At 35.6% G+C, this 19,529-nt stretch overlaps 3 protein-coding genes across 3 annotated transcripts; 2 read left to right on the top strand and 1 right to left on the bottom strand.

Annotated features, from left to right (window-relative positions):
* Positions 1-396: 396 nt before the first annotated feature.
* Positions 397-1,967, top strand: LOC106426052 (precursor of CEP9-like). Its single transcript, XM_013866770.3, has one exon. It carries the CDS (start codon positions 1,028-1,030, stop codon positions 1,757-1,759), a length of 732 nt encoding a protein of 243 aa, XP_013722224.2. The 5' UTR covers positions 397-1,027; the 3' UTR covers positions 1,760-1,967.
* Positions 1,968-4,903: 2,936 nt separating this feature from the next.
* LOC106405670 lies at positions 4,904-13,144 on the bottom strand. The gene is made up of 25 exons (XM_013846194.3): positions 12,996-13,144; positions 12,746-12,898; positions 12,562-12,671; positions 12,332-12,497; positions 12,143-12,243; positions 11,977-12,049; positions 11,734-11,869; positions 11,469-11,629; positions 11,227-11,351; positions 11,037-11,136; positions 10,774-10,870; positions 10,570-10,621; positions 10,379-10,480; positions 10,159-10,305; positions 9,928-10,090; positions 9,371-9,601; positions 9,133-9,287; positions 8,640-8,768; positions 8,414-8,531; positions 8,138-8,333; positions 7,888-7,999; positions 7,656-7,810; positions 5,954-7,349; positions 5,651-5,845; positions 4,904-5,572 (listed from the first exon to the last, which is right to left on the bottom strand). Exons 2-25 carry the CDS (start codon positions 12,879-12,881, stop codon positions 5,096-5,098), a joined length of 4,833 nt encoding a protein of 1,610 aa, XP_013701648.2. The 5' UTR covers positions 12,882-12,898; positions 12,996-13,144; the 3' UTR covers positions 4,904-5,095.
* Positions 13,145-17,312: 4,168 nt separating this feature from the next.
* On the top strand, positions 17,313-18,229 carry LOC106415636 (pre-mRNA polyadenylation factor FIP1-like). The gene has a single exon (XM_013856395.3). The coding sequence runs from the start codon at positions 17,375-17,377 to the stop codon at positions 18,098-18,100; it is 726 nt and encodes a 241-aa protein (XP_013711849.2). The 5' UTR covers positions 17,313-17,374; the 3' UTR covers positions 18,101-18,229.
* The last annotated feature ends 1,300 nt before the right edge of the window (positions 18,230-19,529 follow it).

The following is a 19,529-nucleotide window of genomic DNA, read 5'->3' as shown; positions in this document are numbered from 1 at the left end:
AAACGGCATACTCAACGTTTTCATGGATTCTAAGATAAAAATGTATAGTATTTTTTTTTTAAATATGTATAATATTTGTATAGTTTTACAATGAAAACAATAAAAATATTTGTTGAAGTTTTATATTTGGCTTTTGAAAAATTTCTGTAGAATCCTCATTTTTAGGTTCCCCATTTAAAAACCACATATATATATATATATATATGTGTGTGTGTGTGTGTGTGTGTGTGTGTTTTCATATGGTATATATATAAAAATATTAAGTGTACAAGAAAAAAACTGACTAATATTTTACCAAAAAAAAAAAAAACTGACTAAAGAGTTTTACTTAATGCTAGAGATGATAGTAAAATATTTGGTGGATTCTATATTATTATGACTTGAATATGAATATAATTTTATATGATTTTTAAAAGAAATTTTTTTGTATTTATTCTCTTATTGCCCTCTCTTTAGATGAGGGAGGTATAGGATACAGTTTTGAGCAAAGTTTTCAAAATCTCAGGTACAGTTCTAGTTGACATCATAACGATTGCATCTATTGTCTTATTGTCCTCTCTTTAGAGACTGCACTGACTACATTTTTGTAGGAAAAAAAATCATGGAGTGATAAATAGAGAGTGTGATATTATTTTCACAATTTGAGAGAGGATTCGATCGTGACATTCAAAATTTCGAACATCACATATTTTAGCTACATTTGCATGTGACTGAATATATTTGAACGTTTTGTTTTTCATTTTAAAACAGAAACCTTCAAAAAAATTAAGACGGTCTTGGTATAATTACATGAACACTTTGTAGTGTAAATCACTATTCTTAAATTAATAAATAGACGGTCCAAAATCAATCAATGTGGTCACTGTCCACACATTTTAAATTCAACGAATGGCAACATAAACAATCTCATGGCCTTATAAATACAACACCTTTGGGGCATTCTTACTCCAGATCCAAACACAAGTATTACTCATATATACAAACTCATAAACCTGAGCTCTAAAGTCCTTCGAAACAAGAAGGAAACATGAAGCTATTCGCTCTCATTTTGAGAACTATTATCATATCGATAATATTTGATCAAGCACCGATCACCACTGAAGCAAGAAAGTTGAGGAAAACAACCGGCCAAGATCATTTCAAAGCTGGATCTACAGATGAGTTTGTGCCTTCTTCTCCAGGAAACAGTCCTGGCATGGGACATAAAAGAGGTAATGCAAATGTCGAAGGGTTCCAAGATGACTTCAAGCCCACGGAAGGAAAAAAAGTTCACAAAACCAGTGGTCAAGATCATTTCAAAACCGGAGTTACGGACGATTTCGCGCCTACTTCTCCAGGAAACAGTCCCGGGATAGGGCATAAGAAAGGACATGCAAATGTTAAAGGGGTTGAAGATAACTTCAAGCCTACGCAAGGAAGAATGCTGCAGAAAACGAACGGTCAGTCTCATTTCAAAACCGGATTGACTGACGATTTTGCACCTACTTCTCCGGGACACAGTCCTGGGATGGGCCACAAGAAAGGGAGTGCAAATGTTGAAGGGCTTAAAGATAACTTTGAGCCCACGGAAGAAAGAAAATCGACAAAAATGGACGGTCAAGATCATTTTAAAACCGGAACTACGGAGGACTTCGCACCTACTACTCCAGGAAACAGTCCCGGTATGGGTCATAAGAAAGGAGATGACTTCAAGCCTACGACACCAGGACATAGCCCCGGAGTTGGTCATGCCGTCGAGAACGATGAGCCTAAAACTTAATAGCTGCTAGCTTCATTTAATACATTACACTACTATATGCATTTTTGAAATTATTTTATAATATATACACATTTGTAATATTTAATGATGGATTCATAATTCCAAATCAAGAATAAACTAGGGATAATTTTTGTTTCGACTTATCAATAATAAAAATGTTTTGTAACATCCGAAACTCTTGATGTTGTTGTATGAGTTTGTATGTTGATATTGTTTGTTCGTTATGATTTTTTAATCGTACTTGTTATATCGTAATGATGACCGTTCCACCAATTTGAGTTCACATTGGATTTTTGGGTTTAGTTTGGTAGGTTACATTCGAATTTATATTTGTTTGGGTTTGATTAATAATATTTCAGGTTCAGATAGTTTTTATAAATTTTAAAGATATATTCTAGATCCAAATCCATTTTGGTTTGGTTAATAATAATTCGAAATCATTATATAACACATCAAAATAAATATGACATTAAATACTTTAATTACTTATTTACGCTATAAATACTATTTTGGGTACTTCTCAGATATTCAGGTTTGTATTTTTGTTCGGATATTTGGGTATCCGCAGCTTAAACTTGGATTCGTATAAAATTCATAACCTAAAATACCGCTTTCATGATCCATTCAGATATTTTTACATATCATATCAGATTAAGTTATAAAAGCCCTTATTTGCCAACATGAATTATATATATAATCCGAAGTACGTAAGAATGAGTACTGCTGATTGCAAATATATTCTGAAGTATTTAACTGTAGAAGATATTTTGTACGTCCGTATTTGTTTCGATAGGGTCAAAACAAAGTTAGAATAAATGGGTTGCTAAAAAAAAAAGCTAGAATAAATGGAAGGTCTATAGATTTCCAAATTGGGGAAACGAACAGCTATTTAGCTATTTGGCGCTTTTCACCTTTTTTTTTCTGACATCGCGCTTTTCACTATTAAAACATTTTTGTTTTTGAGAAAACAACACACTGAGGCCTGGCCTAACTAATTTCTACAACTTTCAGTTGTTGTGTTGATTTGTTGCCGTGGCTGAGAAGTTGGTGCATCCTACATCAATACTTGTACATATACAACATTTTTGTTTTTTATTTAGTGATCTTCTAAATAATGAAATTATGAAAATATGCAGTTTTTTTTTAATTAGCCGAAGAGTGAGTGTGTCAACAAAAGAACAACCTTTTTGTACCAGAGTCAATAAATTATCAGACGATTAATCAGTGATGACCCCATGCAACCTTACGGGGTTTTATTTTACTCTTATTAATGGTCTACTAAAGCGTTTGTACAGGAACCTCACTATGGAGGAGATCTGATAAAGCACATCTTGAAAAAGTATCATAACTATAAGGCTATAAGTATAATAGTGCAAAACATAAATTTAAAGTAGCATATCATTATTGTAAACCATGTTCTTGTAGTGCACCAAGAAGCCTAATTAGAATTCGTACACATAATACGAATATTCTTCTTATTTCGACGGATGTTGTTAATTTGGTCGCTAAAGACAAAGAGTAGAGTATGTGCAATAACGAAAGCATAATGACGCCGTTGTCACGTGGACGTTTGGTTGAACTATAAACAAATGAGTAAACAAATTTACCAACTTTCTTTTCTTTTCTTCTTTATTGTTATTTCTCCTTTTTTCTTTTCTGAATAAGTACGTTACCTTAGGCTATTATTACCGGGAGAGACTCCTATTAAAATTTTAAACAAACTTGTGAATGTTTTTTTAATACTAATCAATAGATGAGTGACATGTGCTAAACCAGTTCCTCAAAAAAATTGTTAAGAGCATCGTATCTTAAACAAGAACGATTTTCATTTACATTTAGTTTTACATTTTCATTTTTTTTGCTCAATTCTTCATTTTCTATTATTTATTTTTCCAAGAGACTCACTAAAATGCACTGATGCGGTTGCCCTTATTTTTCTTTCCCTTTTCGGGTTTCTCTGACATTAAGAAGAGTTCTTAGAGTGAATTCGTAGCGGAATATAAGAAATCGTCTCTTAATTTTTAACTGAAAAAGTTAAAAACCGACTCTTAAATAAAATATTTAAGAGCGGGTTCTTATAACATTATACAATGTTTTAGGGCTATTACAAAGAGATATGTAGGAAGTTACAAAAATCACTAAATTAAGGAGTAACGATGTCTTACAAGGAGAGTTATATAACAAGATCAATAGAGTGACGAATGCTATAGATGGTTAGATAGAAGCTCTATGAAAGGATCTGAACCAATGCATTAATAATTAACCTACCTTATGTCCACAGTTCGGTTTGCCATAAGCAATCGACCCACTTTTATGTGTGCCTCATTAAGCTCATCATACTGCAAACTAAATATCAGAAAACGGGGGTTGTTATCATTTTATTTGTTATCACGCAATAATACAACTGGAACATAACAAAAGAGTAGTACTTCCACGTTTGTTCGTCTCATTTTTCTCCATTTATCTTTGACGTATTTTCTCCATTGATGAGAACTCATTGCAATTTTGCAGATAAATTTCATAGTTATTTTGAGAAATTTTTTCATCATGCATGCATCTATTTTTGCGTCTTGATTCCTTTGCTTTCACATTTTATCTGCATATTTGATATTATAGCTAGGTGATTACTCTTTTAGATTTTATAAACTGTCTCGCTGTGGACTCGTGTGATTACCCCTTTCTCTATTCATATCAAAATCAATAAACTGACATTATCCGCTAGAAATCCTACTATTCACTTTCGATTCTTGTTTGAGAATTCGTTTCATCATTTGTTTGGCGTTAAAGTTTGTACATGTTCTAGTTGTTCCCGTTTTAGTTATGTAATGAAGTATGAAGATTTGCATTTTAGACAACGATACTAGATCTGCGTTCGAAATTTCCGAATGCTACTCGGAGCCTTTGTTTCTGCTTTTTTTCATTTCCAAAGTCCAAACTACTACTAGTCAACACCTGCTCGGATATCGATCCCGTCGGACGAGACCATATCTTGATTTTTGGAAAGTAAGATTGATGGCCCATCCATTGGCTTAACCGGTGTCTTAGTTGACCACCAAAAGAAAAGTGTTATCAAAGTCACAAGTTCAAAAACCAACAACATGGAGAGAGCTTCTTGATAAACAAAACAAAACAAAACAAAAAAGATATCGAAAAGAAGCCTGGTGGACAAATTAAACGTCACGTTAAAATTAAGATACAAATCAAATCAAATCAATATACTGACAAACAAAAACGAAAGTAAACCCCACAAAATAGAAGGTTATTACATGAAACCTGTTTGAAATTTTCTTAATGTTAATTAAAACCAACCTTAATCATCATGTATACAAACAACATTTAGCCGAACGGTGTGGTCACAGGTGCGGGTCCAGCGAGTGCATCAGACCGTTTAATGCTTCCCATACCACAAATGATACAACCAGGCGACGAAAGAGCAGCAAACTTTGCGCCACAGAGATCGCAGACATCGTACCCAATGGTCGATAACCTGCTGAGCGTAGCTGAGCATAACTGAGACGGATCTTCAAGCGGGTCGATGGATTTGTTCGAAGTGCCTCTTTGGACACAGAGATCGACTAGTCCTCTTAATTCTTCTTGTTTGCTCGCTGGTGCCTTTGATAAAAGCAGTTCCAGCATCTGCTTGGAGTAGCCGTAGTTTTGAACTTCCATGTTTCGTTTGATTGCAGTGCGTATGCAGTTAATGCGGTGCTTTGCTAGTAGTGGCAGTGAAGCTAGATGCCTTGAGAGCCTTGCCATTTCGTCCTTTGCGCTTAATGCACTCGCGCCTTGGACTCTTTGTAGCCTCAAGATTTCCTGCAAGTGCGGGAGAAAAGAAAAATGATTTTATATTTGGTTGAAAACTAACAAAGAGGGTATGAATAATTAATTTACCCGAAGGAGAGTAACAGCTATCTTGTACTGAGCACAGATAGTGGCTTGAGCTTTGATATCAGCCCCACGTGATTGATCCTTGGCCAGAGCCAAGAATGCTTCGTCGAAGCAAGACAGTGCATCTGGAAGCTGGTTTTGTTCAAGATGGGCAAGTCCAGTCTTGAAACAAAGCGGAGCTGCTGCTCCACGTGGAACCTGAGGAGAGTAATAATCATAGATGGGAGACAAGTAACAGTGAGATTTTATGCACTTTTATATGTAATGGCATGCAAACAGATAGGAAGAAACAAAATGGAGATTCACCTGTCCAGGACGAACTGAAGCAGGAGGAGACGTAGGCTGCCCAGGAGGCTTTCCAGAATCTGTATTTGGAACTCCAAGAACGCTAAGATCAAGAGGCTGCGAATAAACTGGAACCTGTGGTGCTCCCTGAGTCTGCCCAGGAAGCTGTGGCGTCCCCTGAGTCTGACCAGGAAACTGTGGAGGAACACCGCCGTCAGGGAGTCCAACGGTCTGGTATGGAACACCAGGTTGTTGAGTTGTCGGAGGAACGCCACCTCCAGGAAGACCAATATCAGGCTGAGTAGGATTGTTTGCTTGGTTTGGAGCATTCTTTGCAGCTTGAGCGATTTGGTCCATTTTCGAAAGATAAGTACCAGCAGGGAGCAATGTCTTGGCAACCTCAACAGATGGGATTGTGTTTTGGAAAAAGTCTTCGGGTATGGGACCAGCTACCATACCCGTACTACCAGACGGAGCTGGTTGGGACATTGGCTGAGGAGGCTGAGTCCATGAGCTCATTGCGAAAGGATCAACAGGAGCAGATGCAGAAACCGGAGCAGTTGTTGAGGGAGAAGGCTGGCTTAACATCTCACCCAAATCCTGGGATCCAGCACTAGTTGATTTTGTTCTACTCATTGGGAGGCCTAGCCCATCTCCGAGTTTGAACGTTCTAGTAGCTTCTTTAAGCTTATTGACGTCCACAGTGGTAGATGTTGGCTTTTCTCGTATTCTAATTTGCAGCTTCTTAGTTTTTGGTACACCTTCCTCGTCACTGCTGCTGCCATCACCAGCAGCCCCGTACATTGTTTTCTTGAATTCCTCAGCAGCCTTCGCCTGTTCATCAGCCACGTTTTGTTTCCCTAGAGATTCCAGACCCATTAAGGAACTGGATTCACCAGCAGGAAGGGCCAAAGGTTTATCTGACAGAGGTTTACCCAAGGAACTAAGAAGCCCTCCAGGTTTAGAAACTAAACTGTCTTCTTTAATCTCCACCACATTAACTCTGCCTTTGACGCAACCCAAATAGACACCGATATGATCAGCTACTATTGAGGGTATGGTTCCATCATCACTCTTCATGTATGGCATTACTTCCCCAGCTAGCTCCCATTGAGGTATGCTCTTCATGTCGGTTGGAGTCTTTATATCCCAGTTGCCACCACCCCATTCTGGTCCTTTTGGTACCATACTCTCAGCTGCGAAATTAGCAAAAATCCCCTGGGTCCATCCTGTAGACCGTGCTCGTAAAATCCTTTCACAATATCGCCTCAACTCAGGATCTCCGCTTTCTTCTTCCAATTTCTGGGCAAGACGACGCATAGCACTAGGGTTCAGATGGCATATGAAAAGATCTAGCAGGCTCTCGTTGTCACCTATTACTTCGAAAGTCTCCTTTGCATAATCAAATTGACCATATCTACAGTACAAAATGTCCGAAGCAGTTAGATGCTTGAACCTTGCCAAAAACATTTCTATAAGAAACTAGAGCAGAGTAGTAATTTATGGACTTAGGAGGATCAAGAAGTGTTTATCCAAATTCCAAGTAACTATAGATAGTAACTGAGATCAACTTTTCAAGGTCCAGTTCAAGATGCACTAAAACTTCCTTACATATTCGTACTAAAACATAGAGTTAAATAAACAAACCGTACAACAATAGCTAACTATATGTGTAACCAGAGACTCTGCTGTTATATATGCCCTGCAACGAAAGTTGACTTACTTGATACATGCATATCCAAGCTGCCGGAATCTCTGGAATAAAAGCGATGTTGGAGGGCATTTTGGGTAGTCTCTCGAACGTAAGAACTCGTCCTTCAAAACTGACAAAGCAGTGGAGAACCGAAGAGCCTTGATTGCATATGTACAACGTAATACCTAAATTTTGTTCCAAGCCATTTAGTAAACGAGATAACTTCCAGAAGAGGGGTCTGTTTTTAATAAAATGGACTCACCTGGTTGAACTGCGGGCCTGCTTGAGCTAGTGACACAGCAAGATCTCCGCATACTGGAGGGCTACTAGCTAGAATATCAAGAGATCTTGGAGTAATTCGCAAACTATCAAATCTGCAATCAATAAATCAAACAAAATAAGAAAACTAATATAGTTACGATGCATCCTGCACACCTACTTTAAAATTTTGATCTTAAATATGTAACAAAATTCCAAACGTGTAAGAGAAAGAAAAAGGACAGCAAGATAACCTTGTTGTTATTTGATACAATATTTCAGAAAGGTCCAGTTTCTGCTGAAACGTTTGTTGCATTGTAGAAAATCCAATTAAAAGTGGTTCAAGTAGCCCAACAAGACAGCTCTTGATTTCAATCCCTTTTTTCTGCTTCGGACTTATATCAGTGGGATTAGCGAGCAAAAGGCGGTCATTCAGAGCACCAACTAGAGCTGCGTTGAAGAGAATAAATATACGAGAATGATATACAGTAAGTTCACCTTAAGCATTTAGTGAAACAAGATCTGCTTACCTGCATATGGTGTACTTATAGAAAGAATGGTCCTCACTTTCCCATCCCAGCCAAGTAAACATACAGCAGTTGTTGTCGAAAAGAGTAGGGCAGGTCCAACCCATAGAAGAGATCTAAAGTTCGCAGAAGTTAAGGCTTTTCTCAATAATCAATGAGCACACATCCAAATAGTGTTAAACATAATGCACATAATTCAAATGAACGAAAGGTAGTTTAATCAGGATATTGATGGTAGGCCTCTATCATATTTTGTCGAACTGCTTGCCAATATATCAAAATCCGCAGACACCATCAGCACCCTTTGGGTTGTTAATACCCCTGCGACATATCCTCTGGGTGTTTCTTGCCACTGAACCTGTGATTTTGAAAAAACTCTACATAAAGACAAAAGTTGATTGACCGTTGAAGAGTAAATTAATTTTTAACAGTCATAGAACAGCTAACACCAAACATCACGAGTCAATTCCATTTCAAGAGAGAACTGGCTAGATGCAGACCACATGAAGGGGGTAATGGAGAAAAACGACAGCACTAACTGGGCTGGTCAATATTTTTTTCTTTTTTTAACACAAATTGGGCTGGTCATAGAAACAGATATTAAATACCAAAAGTTTGTTTGGCTAGACAATTCTCCTCCACTACAAAGTTATAATAGATGTTGCAGTAGCGCCTGTAGCAGAAATCAGCAGGTCATTCATGTTATGTAAGGAATTTCATACCTGAAGAGCTATTTCATGTTTCTTCAACCTGATTGATTTTCGTCCTTCGCCTTGTGTTGAAATATAATGACCATCTGAAGCTGAGAGACGGTAACCTTGAAACAGCTTTGCCAGCCCAAGTTGGGTTCCATTACAAGCAAACATCAGAGTGGACTCTGTAATAAAAACTGGCATCAGTTAGCGCTGCCATACTCCTAATGATATGTAATTTTCAAGAATGAGATTTCTGATGCGTCACCTATCGGTGTGGAAAAAACACGATCAACTTCTGTCTCAAACAAAAATTGTTGAGGACCCTGAATTGCGGAAGGATTCTCCTCCTTGGTTTGGTTCTCTTCAGATAACAAATTCTTCTCATTCTCTTCGATTGTGGTAAGTTTTGGGAGGATATACATAGACAGCCCTGTCTTATCCTCGTCGAGAATTACAAACTGATCATCATTTGGGCCGATAAAGGCAGCATCACAACCTGCAGAGAAAAAAAAAATATAGCTTTAATATAGTCGTCAGTAACATCGGAAAACAAAAAAGGATGAACCCCATAAGTATTTGTAAGCTAGCATCCTTTTCAAGTTAACAGATCATTTTAGTCCGTAGGGTAAACGGCATTAAACGTTACCCATCAGTTCCCCACGGAACGAGCACCTACTGGTGTATATAGAATACATTGTACACCTGGTTAACTAGATGATCGGATGCGGTATGATAACATTTAATGTTCTCAAAAACTAAAAAATCCGACGCTGAAAATTTAGTTCTCTACAGATAGCAAGGGGATCCCATAATCAGACAAACCTTTAGCAGTGCTTCCTTTACTGTTAGGCAGCTGAGAACCTGTATTTTCCCAGTAAAGCACAACTTCATTTGTAGCACCACTGAATTCATAGACAACCAGAAAGAGATTCCTTTTACGACTGTAAACAATTTGTTTCGAGTGATACTCTACATTTGCGGGAATCTGAAAGGGAAAAAAACGCAAGTTAAAAAAACATAGATAAATTGAAATCACATAATATCAGATATTACCGATGTGTACAGCTTCTTGTAGATGCTGTCCGTTCCAGAACAGAGATTGTGTGCCATGAGGTTAAGGCCCTCGATATAAAAGGCCCTCACAGGATAATGAAGGACCCTATTTGGCTTGTTGAAGAAATTCAGCTCCAAATGGAATGGCTGCCAAAGAATTCGACCAGTCAGGCATAAATCAACTACTACAGAAAACAAGTTCAAAACAGTAGTTACATACCTGGCAAACAGGAATGTCTTTTAGTTGATCCTTTGTATCCATGACGGTAATAAGGGGTAACCTTGATATCGGAGCAGTTTTGGCATGACCCTCCATAAAATGCTGTATGGATTACGTGACGGACTTAGCTAAAAATAGTTCCAAATAATAAACAAAAATAATTTGTAATCAAGAAGGTAAGGCAGTCATACACTATACAGGAATGCCTTCCGTGCAATATCTGATATTGTTAGCTGATTTTGGCTGCAGAAAAGTAACAGAAGAAAATGTGAAGCGGATGAAATATTGAAAACTTGAGTCATTTCAAACGGGACTCACGGCATATTCCAAGCATATGCTACTAAACTTTTAAGAAAAAGGTCCAACATTGATTGCATAAGGTAATATCCACTTACCCCTTGTGATGTTGCTCTTGTAGCAGAGCTTGGAGTTGATGCTCGGCTAAAATTCCAGAGGAACCCATCGATGAAAGCTTTTCCTTTAGAACAGAAGCTGTTAATCACCTCAAATGTTAGAAAGCAGGATGGATACGAACAATTATAGACGAGCCTACAGCCCTTGTTATCATCCGAGGATTAGTGACTCCTCAAGAGACGCATCCGTAAAGCTTAAGAAGAGAATTACTTGTTATGAACAAATAAATTTAAGTCTCAATCACCTGACGATCCCCTAGCACTTTGCAGAACTGCAAAGAGCTGCTTTCTTCCTTCCCTGGTCTGAGCTGCTCGATTTTGAGTGTTCTCATTACCCGCCATGTTCTGCATAGAAACCCAGTATGTCAAGAGACAGAAGCCATACTTCTACCTAACTGAGGACTGACAGTAGAATGTAAAATGAATGTTCTTAACTGCAAAAATCAAAGCTGCTAAGTTCAGCTTTGTATGAACTTCTAAAGTTTTGATTCGTGGTAAAGGGTAAACAGCTTCCCCACCCTGTTGAGAGAGAATTCGAGGAATGTCTATTGATTCCATAGCTGCAACAGAAAAAAAGAAGGGATAGTGCTACACTGAATAAACACAGCTTCCGAACCAATTCATAGGAAAATCTATTGCCTCGTATGTGGATCCACTCTAAGAGACATCAAGCTTACCGGCAGGCTCAAAAAAGTTAGTTTGCGTCGAAGGCCTGTTAGGATTTATTATAACTCGAGTCTTCCAGACTTGAAGAGATCCATCCTTGGACACAGTGACAAGTACCCGCAACATAGGAAGCCAAGAAATTGAAGTGATGGGTTGTGAACCCACTTGCGTACTGCAGTGATACCAAAAGAAAAAAAGAACAGAGATGAATATTACGAGGGAAAACAAGTGATAGGAATCCAATGAGCAAGCTGAAAGCAACGAAAATTCACTTACATTCCAATCATATTGGGTCTTTCAGTTGAAACATCCCAGGCTAAAAGTGTACCCCTCCTATCTCCAACAAAAATCCATTCTAGCGTCGGGTGAAAAGCAAATGCACTGGCACCGATGAGTTTAATAGTATTATCCACTGCAAGGATAACAAAGGGCTCTTGTAAGTGATACCTAATCCCTATGACACCTCAAGCGAGAAGAAGAAAGAAAATGAGAAACGAGAGATCCTCCTCATATACTCACGCTGTAGTGTATAATGAACAGCATAAGTATGAATGTTGTAGGCTCTAATCAACCCCTCTGCATATGCTACATACTGAAAAGACACAACAATTAAAAAAATCAAGCTATAGTGCAATAAAACCAGATTCCACACAACATTAAACATGGATGATGTATCATATCATACCAGGACAGGAAGCCGAGGATGGCAAGCAATGTTCACAATAGGTTTCTTCAAATCCGTCTTAATTTTCGTCGGAGCTCTTCCTCCTTCAACAGTTCCAACAACTACAGCAACGAAACATAAAAGGCCATCAGCAAAAATCCACCTAGATCTGCTAATCCATGAGAAAGTCAGGGAAGTGAGAACAAAAACCTGTCACACTCATTCTTTTCGGGAATCCAAAAAACACAACAGGTTGTAGTGGCGTCACTGCGAGATGGACTTCTGTATCAGAGGAAATGTGCTCACTCCTCTTCTCAGGAGAGTGCAAGACACAAGTCTGCTCCGTTTCAAAGTCACAAGACCTAATTGTACAATCCTAAAACACCAAACAGTTATTAAACACAGAGTCTTTCAGTACATGATCTAATGAGGAAACTGACCTCAAGAATGGCAACGACGGCGTTGCTGCTAGTAGGACTATACAACATCTTAACAGCTGGAGATCCAATATCAATAGACGCGATCTTACATCCAGTTAACGCATCAAACTCTGAAAAACCAAAATCGGTTCAACATCGAAGCATCATCATCATAACTACGAATCAATGCGGGAGATTGTTTTACCCATGATGTGAGAGCCGACTGCGACAGCGATTACGGCCTGCGTGGGATGAAACGCCGCCGTATGAGGCTGAAGCGGCTTGCTGACACCGCGACCTACGTGGCGCAGATCCAGATGCTGCACCGTTGCCCATTCCATAGCTGCTCTCTTCTCTCCTGAAAGAACAATTACGATTCAGATCGATCAAAGAGAGAAGCTGGTAACAAGACTATTGATCCAGATGATCGTTTGAAACTGTTCGTTTTGGTTTACCTTCTCGTAGATCTGGCGTTAGATTATGAGTTCATTAATCTTCCTCAGAGTGAGATCGAATGGGAAGATGAGAAAAATCAATAGCAGTCGGTAAAAGGTAGTAAGATGTAAGACATTCGGGTCGGGTTTTCCGGATCTCTCTTCTCCGGGTCGGATACTCTCTAATTTAAAACGACGCCGTGTCATCAGCGTCTGCAAATAAAGTCGCTCTATAAGCCTGGCAACGATTATAAACGGGCCCCTATATTAGCTTTACTAAGCCTCAGTGAAGTAGATAGAATCTGCACCTACCAAAAACACTAATTGCAGTTAATGTTGTGATTGGCATAGCAATAAATGATTCATACATAAAATTATCATAAAGTTAGTATATGATATATAATTTACTTATTTATGAATAATATAGATATATAATATTTCTAATATATATATTATTTTTTCTATTTTATTGACAACAATTAATTATATTTAACTATATATAATTAATTATATTTTAAATGTGAAACAATTTTATTAAAATATTTTTAAATATTTTTAAAAAGGAATAACTTTTAAAACTAGAAAAAATTAATTTAAAAAAAAAACTAAAAAAAAGAATTTGAAAATAATATATTTTTGTATATAAATATAATTTGTGATATTATTAAATAAAATAAATTAATTATATCAAATTATGTTAAAGATTTTATATATTTTAAATGAAAATGCTCTACCAAAAACTTCTTATGAAAACATGGGTATAGAGCATTTGGAGAATATTTGCATCACTTAAATGTTATTCTAAATGCTTCTTAAAAAATTGTTGGTTGGATATTACGGGCCTAACTGGTTCAAACGTAGCGGATGCGGTTGCGAATACAGTTGGTTGCGGTTTCTATCGGTTTGAAGAGATTTGTACGATTGGTTCTGCGGTTAGAAATTAATGCGTTTTGGGATATTTATTACTGGTTAACTATCAAATGCAACATCGGTTAAATAATAAATTAACAATATTTATATTTTATATAATTATAAAAATATCAAAAAATTATAATATTATAATAAATATAAAAATTATATTTAGAAAGTTATAGTTTTAAGTTTTTTTAAATTATAGAAAATATTTTTTTATTTTTATGGAATATTGTCATGTCACCTTCTGGATTTTGTAAAATATTGTATTAGGGGTTTTTAATTCTTTAATGGTATGTTCTTGTTAATTTGGTTAAACCTAAAGCGAAAGTACATTAGTCATGCGATATTGGTGTCGTCTATATCTTGTGGACTCCTTTTTTTGTTATACGTTCTAATTCATTACTATTAATATGTTTTTTTTTAAAGGGCTTATAATATGGCTTTCTTTCTAGCTGTTTTCTCTTTGCAAATGAGAAAGAAAAATTGTTTACCAACAAATTCAACCGCATTCAAGTATTCAACTACGGGAGACGTGATCTAATTGTTGAAAACTGTTGTATCATATCTATGCTGGTTCCGCAATAGATATCGAAGCCTTATTTATAGAAAGTGTGATATTCCGGTTGGAAACTAAAATCAATATTCGGGAACGAGTAATTTTTTTGAACTTGGGGAACGAGTAATTAAGAACATGAATTTGATCACGAATTAAATGTTTATGTTCCTTTTTATTCGTAAATTTGTTTTGGTATATACTTCAGTTTATTCACACTTTGTTCTTCTTGCATAAATCACCTTCTTTTGTTGTCTCCAATTTTTGGCTTTTAAAATCTTACAATCTGCCAAATAGAAATTAGATGAAAATAAAAGTTTCATTTCATGATTTTCATATCCAAGTCTTTGACTACGACTGTGTAAATTTCCAACTTTATTTTAAACAAAATCACATATAATTCACATAAGTTTTTTCATATTCAATTCATTGAGGTAAAAAAAATTCAAAATAAAATTGTAGTAAACAACGTAAGCGATATATTGAATCAAATATTAATTGTAGGTTAACTTAACTGCTTTAACTTGGTTAATCAATACTATTAAAACAGCAACATGACCAATTGATAAATGTTTAGTCCAACTAATTATATAAATACTTTTAAATATATAAACTGCCATTCATCTATATGTAACTACCCATTAATAATATAAATATTTTCTAATTTCTCTTTTAGTTGCAACATTTTCGGAACTTCTCTCATAAATATAGCGACAGTTACAAAATTTATTTGAACGAGTGAAAATAAATAACTACTATATGCTTGACTAACATATAATAAATGAAGGCCACCATCAAGTTTCAGATATTCATGGTATTTAATTATTTATCATCGCAGAACACTACAATCAGTTATTTTACTTATAATATTTAGTTCTTTGGTTCGTATTTTTGGTTTTATAATTAACCTATCAAATATATAGTATAACATTAGCTTTAATGTTTTTTTTACAAGAAACGACCAAATTTAGAGATCAATATATATATATATATATATATATATATATATGATTTAAGTAAATTTTAAAAAATCAGTTAATATAATATGGTCACAAATAAAATCATTATGTATTTATTTAATAAAAAATAAAATATTTGAAGTTAGTTAATATTTATAATATTTACTTTTATAGTGTATCAGGTAATGATTTATGTTTTCGTGATTGTGATTTTACCGGTTATTAAAAAAAATATACACTACAACGACATAACTTATATCTCAGCCCGTAAGATATATTCAACCATATATTAATTTATTAAATGTTTTACACAGACATTAAATTTATCAGTTAACAAAGAACGTGATGTTAACATATAGTTTAATATGGTTTAACTGAACTTTTAGTAGAAATAAATATTCATATAAACGCATTTAGTTTAACAGGTTTTAAATAGGTTATTGGATTAAAAAATATTTATTAAATGTGATTTTACTTAAAGTTAGTGAAAACTATATTAACCCATTTACGTGTATATATATATATATATTAAAAATATTTTTCAAAATTTTTATTCGGTTCTCGGTGCGGGTTGGATTTGATATTGGTTTTCGTATATTACACTTTAAGAACCGTTCGAGTATATAGTCCAGGTCTAATAGAGTAGAGACTTTGATATTAGGGTCGATTCCGAGTTGGATTTCTGAGTACGAATATTCTTGACTAATTATGTTAGGTAACTATTAAGAAAATATAAGAGCAAATTAGCTCAATACAGTAAAAAAGGTGATATACCATAGAATGGAGGGAAAATGATAATGATGGGGGAAGAAAATTGGGGGGAGAAATAGAGTATGGAGTGCAAATAGAGGATATTTGGTGTGTAGGGAGTACAAATTCTCAAAATATAATATGTTGCAAATTTTAAAAATAAAGTTTAAAAATAATTTCTTCGAATGTATATGGCACAAGTTTATAGTTATGCAACTTGACATATTTAATATAGTTACCAAAATTATATTAAATTAAATTAATATTAAACAGAAATTTGATTACAAAAAAATAACACAAATATAAAAATTAAATTTCTCAAAAAAGACACAAGTACATACTTATGAAACTTGGTTTATTTAATATACTTACAAAAATTATCTATTCTATTAAATTCATATCATACAAAAATTTGATTATATAAACACACAAACATATAAATTATGGTTCTGAATGGTGACTGCAGTTTGAACGGTGCAGGACAATCGGTTTAACTGCGGTGCGGTTTTAACAGTTATTAAAATGTATAGATATATAGTATATGTAAAGATTTTTGTTACTGCGGCGGGACGATAGTCACCTTTCGAAACCTATATTAGGCAATAATTTTAAAAGCAAAAAATATACCCGCCCTCTCGAGGGCGGGTCAATATCTAGTAAACTTAATAAAAATCTATTTTAAATATCATTTGGTATCCAAAAGTATATATATCCCTCAGTCAAATGATTGAAGAGATTTACTAAATTTAGTCCTTAACAACTTTTAACCTAAAGATCTTTTGCAACAAACACATCATATACACGACGTTCTGTTTGATGGTTTTCTGTAGCAGTTAATAAGATGGCGTTATTTTCGAAAATATCCCGTATCAAATGATCAGAAAATATTCGAGGTATATTTTCATCTGTCATCTTATTGTTCAGATCTTTCTTTGCCAAAACTATTTAATTTTAGTAATTATATTGTGAAATCTACACGACGTGATTTTTAAAATGTATTATTATTTGTTTTTCGAAGATAATAGGTCCAAAAAATCATTTTATAGAGATAACTGCTACTAGATACCCATATCACGTAGATGCGGATATTCAGTTGTCATCACCTTTGTATGATATCTTTTCCCTATATAAACGAATTAATCTTCTATATAAACGTATTCATACTCACTCATTTTTAGGTTTTACAACTACGAAATATCAGTCGTTTTCAAATCTCATTAACCATGGTGAAGAGCATCATTGTCATCGTAGTAGCTATATGCCTCCTCTCTCTACCAAATCCTACCGTGGGATCACAAAAGAAACCGTGGCCTATGCCGTCCGACCTAGCCAACCACAATGGAAAGTTCGGTGACTCTAAGGTTTCTTGGGCTTGCTCCGAGTCATCCGATCCAAACTCTCCTCCTTCACCCCCTGGCTCGTTCCCCACTATCCCCAACATTCCCGGGATACCAAACATCCCTCAAATCCCTATCCCACAGATTCCAGCGATACCGAACATCCCTATCCCACAGATCCCAGGGATACCGAACATCCCTATCCCACAGATCCCACAGATCCCAGGAATACCGAACATCCCTATCCCACAGATCCCAGGAATACCAAACATCCCTATCCCACAGTTCCCAGAAATACCGAACATCCCTGGTCTACCTAACATTCCTAGTCTAGGAGGATCATTTAGCCCGTTCGAGTCTGTTCTCGTGTCGCAGTCCAGTGAGTTAGAGAAGTGTTTGACTGGGGATAAGTCGAAGGGGTCGGAGAAATGTTTCTCGCAGGTCTTTTCGAGTTGGGCAGATAACGACTTGTCTTTGGACAAAGAGTGTTGTGAGATCGTTTTGAATATGGACAAGAAGTGTAACGGCCATCTTCACATGATGTTCAAGAGCCATTTCTTTGCTCCTCTCCTTCAGTACTCTTGTCACATCAAGCACGCCAAGAAAAACTAAGCGTCTCTCCAACGTTTTGTGTTTTCTTTGATTTTTTCTTTAGTTTTCTGTTAGGGTTTTGTTTTGTTTAGTCCATTTCCGATGGACATTTTTTGATTAATTCTTTGTCTAATTAATAAAATAATAGTTTTTAATTTGTCTTATCTGCTAATTTCAAATTTATTTACATTTCTTTAATTCGATATGCTTGTGGATTTTCATCTATGCCTATACAAATCGAAAACTAGTTTGCCGTTTTCAATCAATATTCGGATTCAACAAGATGAAAACAAATAAAACATGGGCTACTAAAAATAGCCTTTTGGGCTTTGCCTGGGTCATTCGAGTAGTAGACAAACCTGTACTTTTTCAAGCAATATATTTTTCAAAACCTATCAATTAATATCTATTTTATTTTGCGTCAACATATTTTTATACTTATAGTTAAAAAAATTGGCGATTGATGAACTAAAAAATAATTATGAAAGATAACGTGAATATATGTGGTAATTGTGATGGATATCATGATAAAAGATATAACGTGAATATATGTGGTAATTGTGCTGGATATCATGATAGAAGATATAAATTATATTACTCTTATATTAATCGAGCTTTCCATTGTCGGGTATCGAAACTAAGTTATTTGTATGCAGATTGCTGATGATGAACATGAAAAGGATATATAAAATATCAAAATTATTTGAAAATTTTCTTTCTTATGTTTTTTTTTTTATAAATGAGAGATTTGGAATTGTTGGCCATAAATCTTCAAGTGTATAGACTCAAACCATTTAATTATTCTTTAAGCAGAAGATATACGCTTTCCAGCAAGAATCGGACATGTTTATCCAAACTCTTATGTTTTCAAAAGGATTTTCGTATACAGTTTTGGAAAATGATATATTACGAACACAATAATAGAAACATAACTAAAATGAATTTGTGAATTCCAATTACAGCTACTCACCAACTCCTTCGGGACCTCTTGAATTAATGCTTGTAATTGACATCATCCCCACACATCAAAAGAAGACGTAACTGAAAACAAAAATGAAATAAACATTTTAAACTCCATTTTTTATTTTTCTGGTAAGGTTGCGAGACAAATCAGAAAAAGAGCTATACATCCCATCTCTTATTTATTGTGAATAAAAAGAGTACGTTAAATTTTTAACGAAAAATCAGAATATGATGAGAATGACCAAACCTTTTTTTAGGAAAAGATAATCAGACTTTCTCTCTCCTCCCCGACTTTCTCTCTCGCGTTCAAATCGAAATCTGAGCTCTCCCCTGGCGTCCGGCGGCGCGTGCGCGCGCGTGCCGGCGCCGGAGGCCACACCGTTTTAGTTTCAGTTTCCTCGTTTGCTGCCGCTTCGTCTGTCTCACTCTCCTTCGATATGCACGACGTCCTGAGTTAGGGTTTGGTTCCGGAGAGTGCTCCGCTGCA

Source organism: Brassica napus, chromosome A9 (assembly GCF_020379485.1).
Source record: "Brassica napus cultivar Da-Ae chromosome A9, Da-Ae, whole genome shotgun sequence".
Lineage (NCBI taxonomy): Eukaryota > Viridiplantae > Streptophyta > Magnoliopsida > Brassicales > Brassicaceae > Brassica > Brassica napus.
The sequence above is the reverse complement of the archived record's forward strand: the minus strand, read 5'-3'. Positions and strand labels throughout refer to the sequence as shown.

What these genes read in the sequence shown, in the direction of transcription:
- LOC106415636 (XM_013856395.3), top strand. Translation starts at nt 17,375, where the DNA reads ATGGTGAAGAGCATCATTGTCATCGTAGTAGCTATATGCCTCCTCTCT.
- LOC106405670 (XM_013846194.3), bottom strand. Translation starts at nt 12,881, where the DNA reads ATGGAATGGGCAACGGTGCAGCATCTGGATCTGCGCCACGTAGGTCGC. An exon ending in ACAAGAAGCTGTACACATCG is followed by an intron (nt 10,091 to 10,158) that starts GTAATATCTGAT and finishes TTTCCCTTTCAG; the next exon opens with ATTCCCGCAAATGTAGAGTA. An exon ending in TAAAGGAAGCACTGCTAAAG is followed by an intron (nt 9,602 to 9,927) that starts GTTTGTCTGATT and finishes TTTTCTCTGCAG; the next exon opens with GTTGTGATGCTGCCTTTATC.
- LOC106426052 (XM_013866770.3), top strand. Translation starts at nt 1,028, where the DNA reads ATGAAGCTATTCGCTCTCATTTTGAGAACTATTATCATATCGATAATA.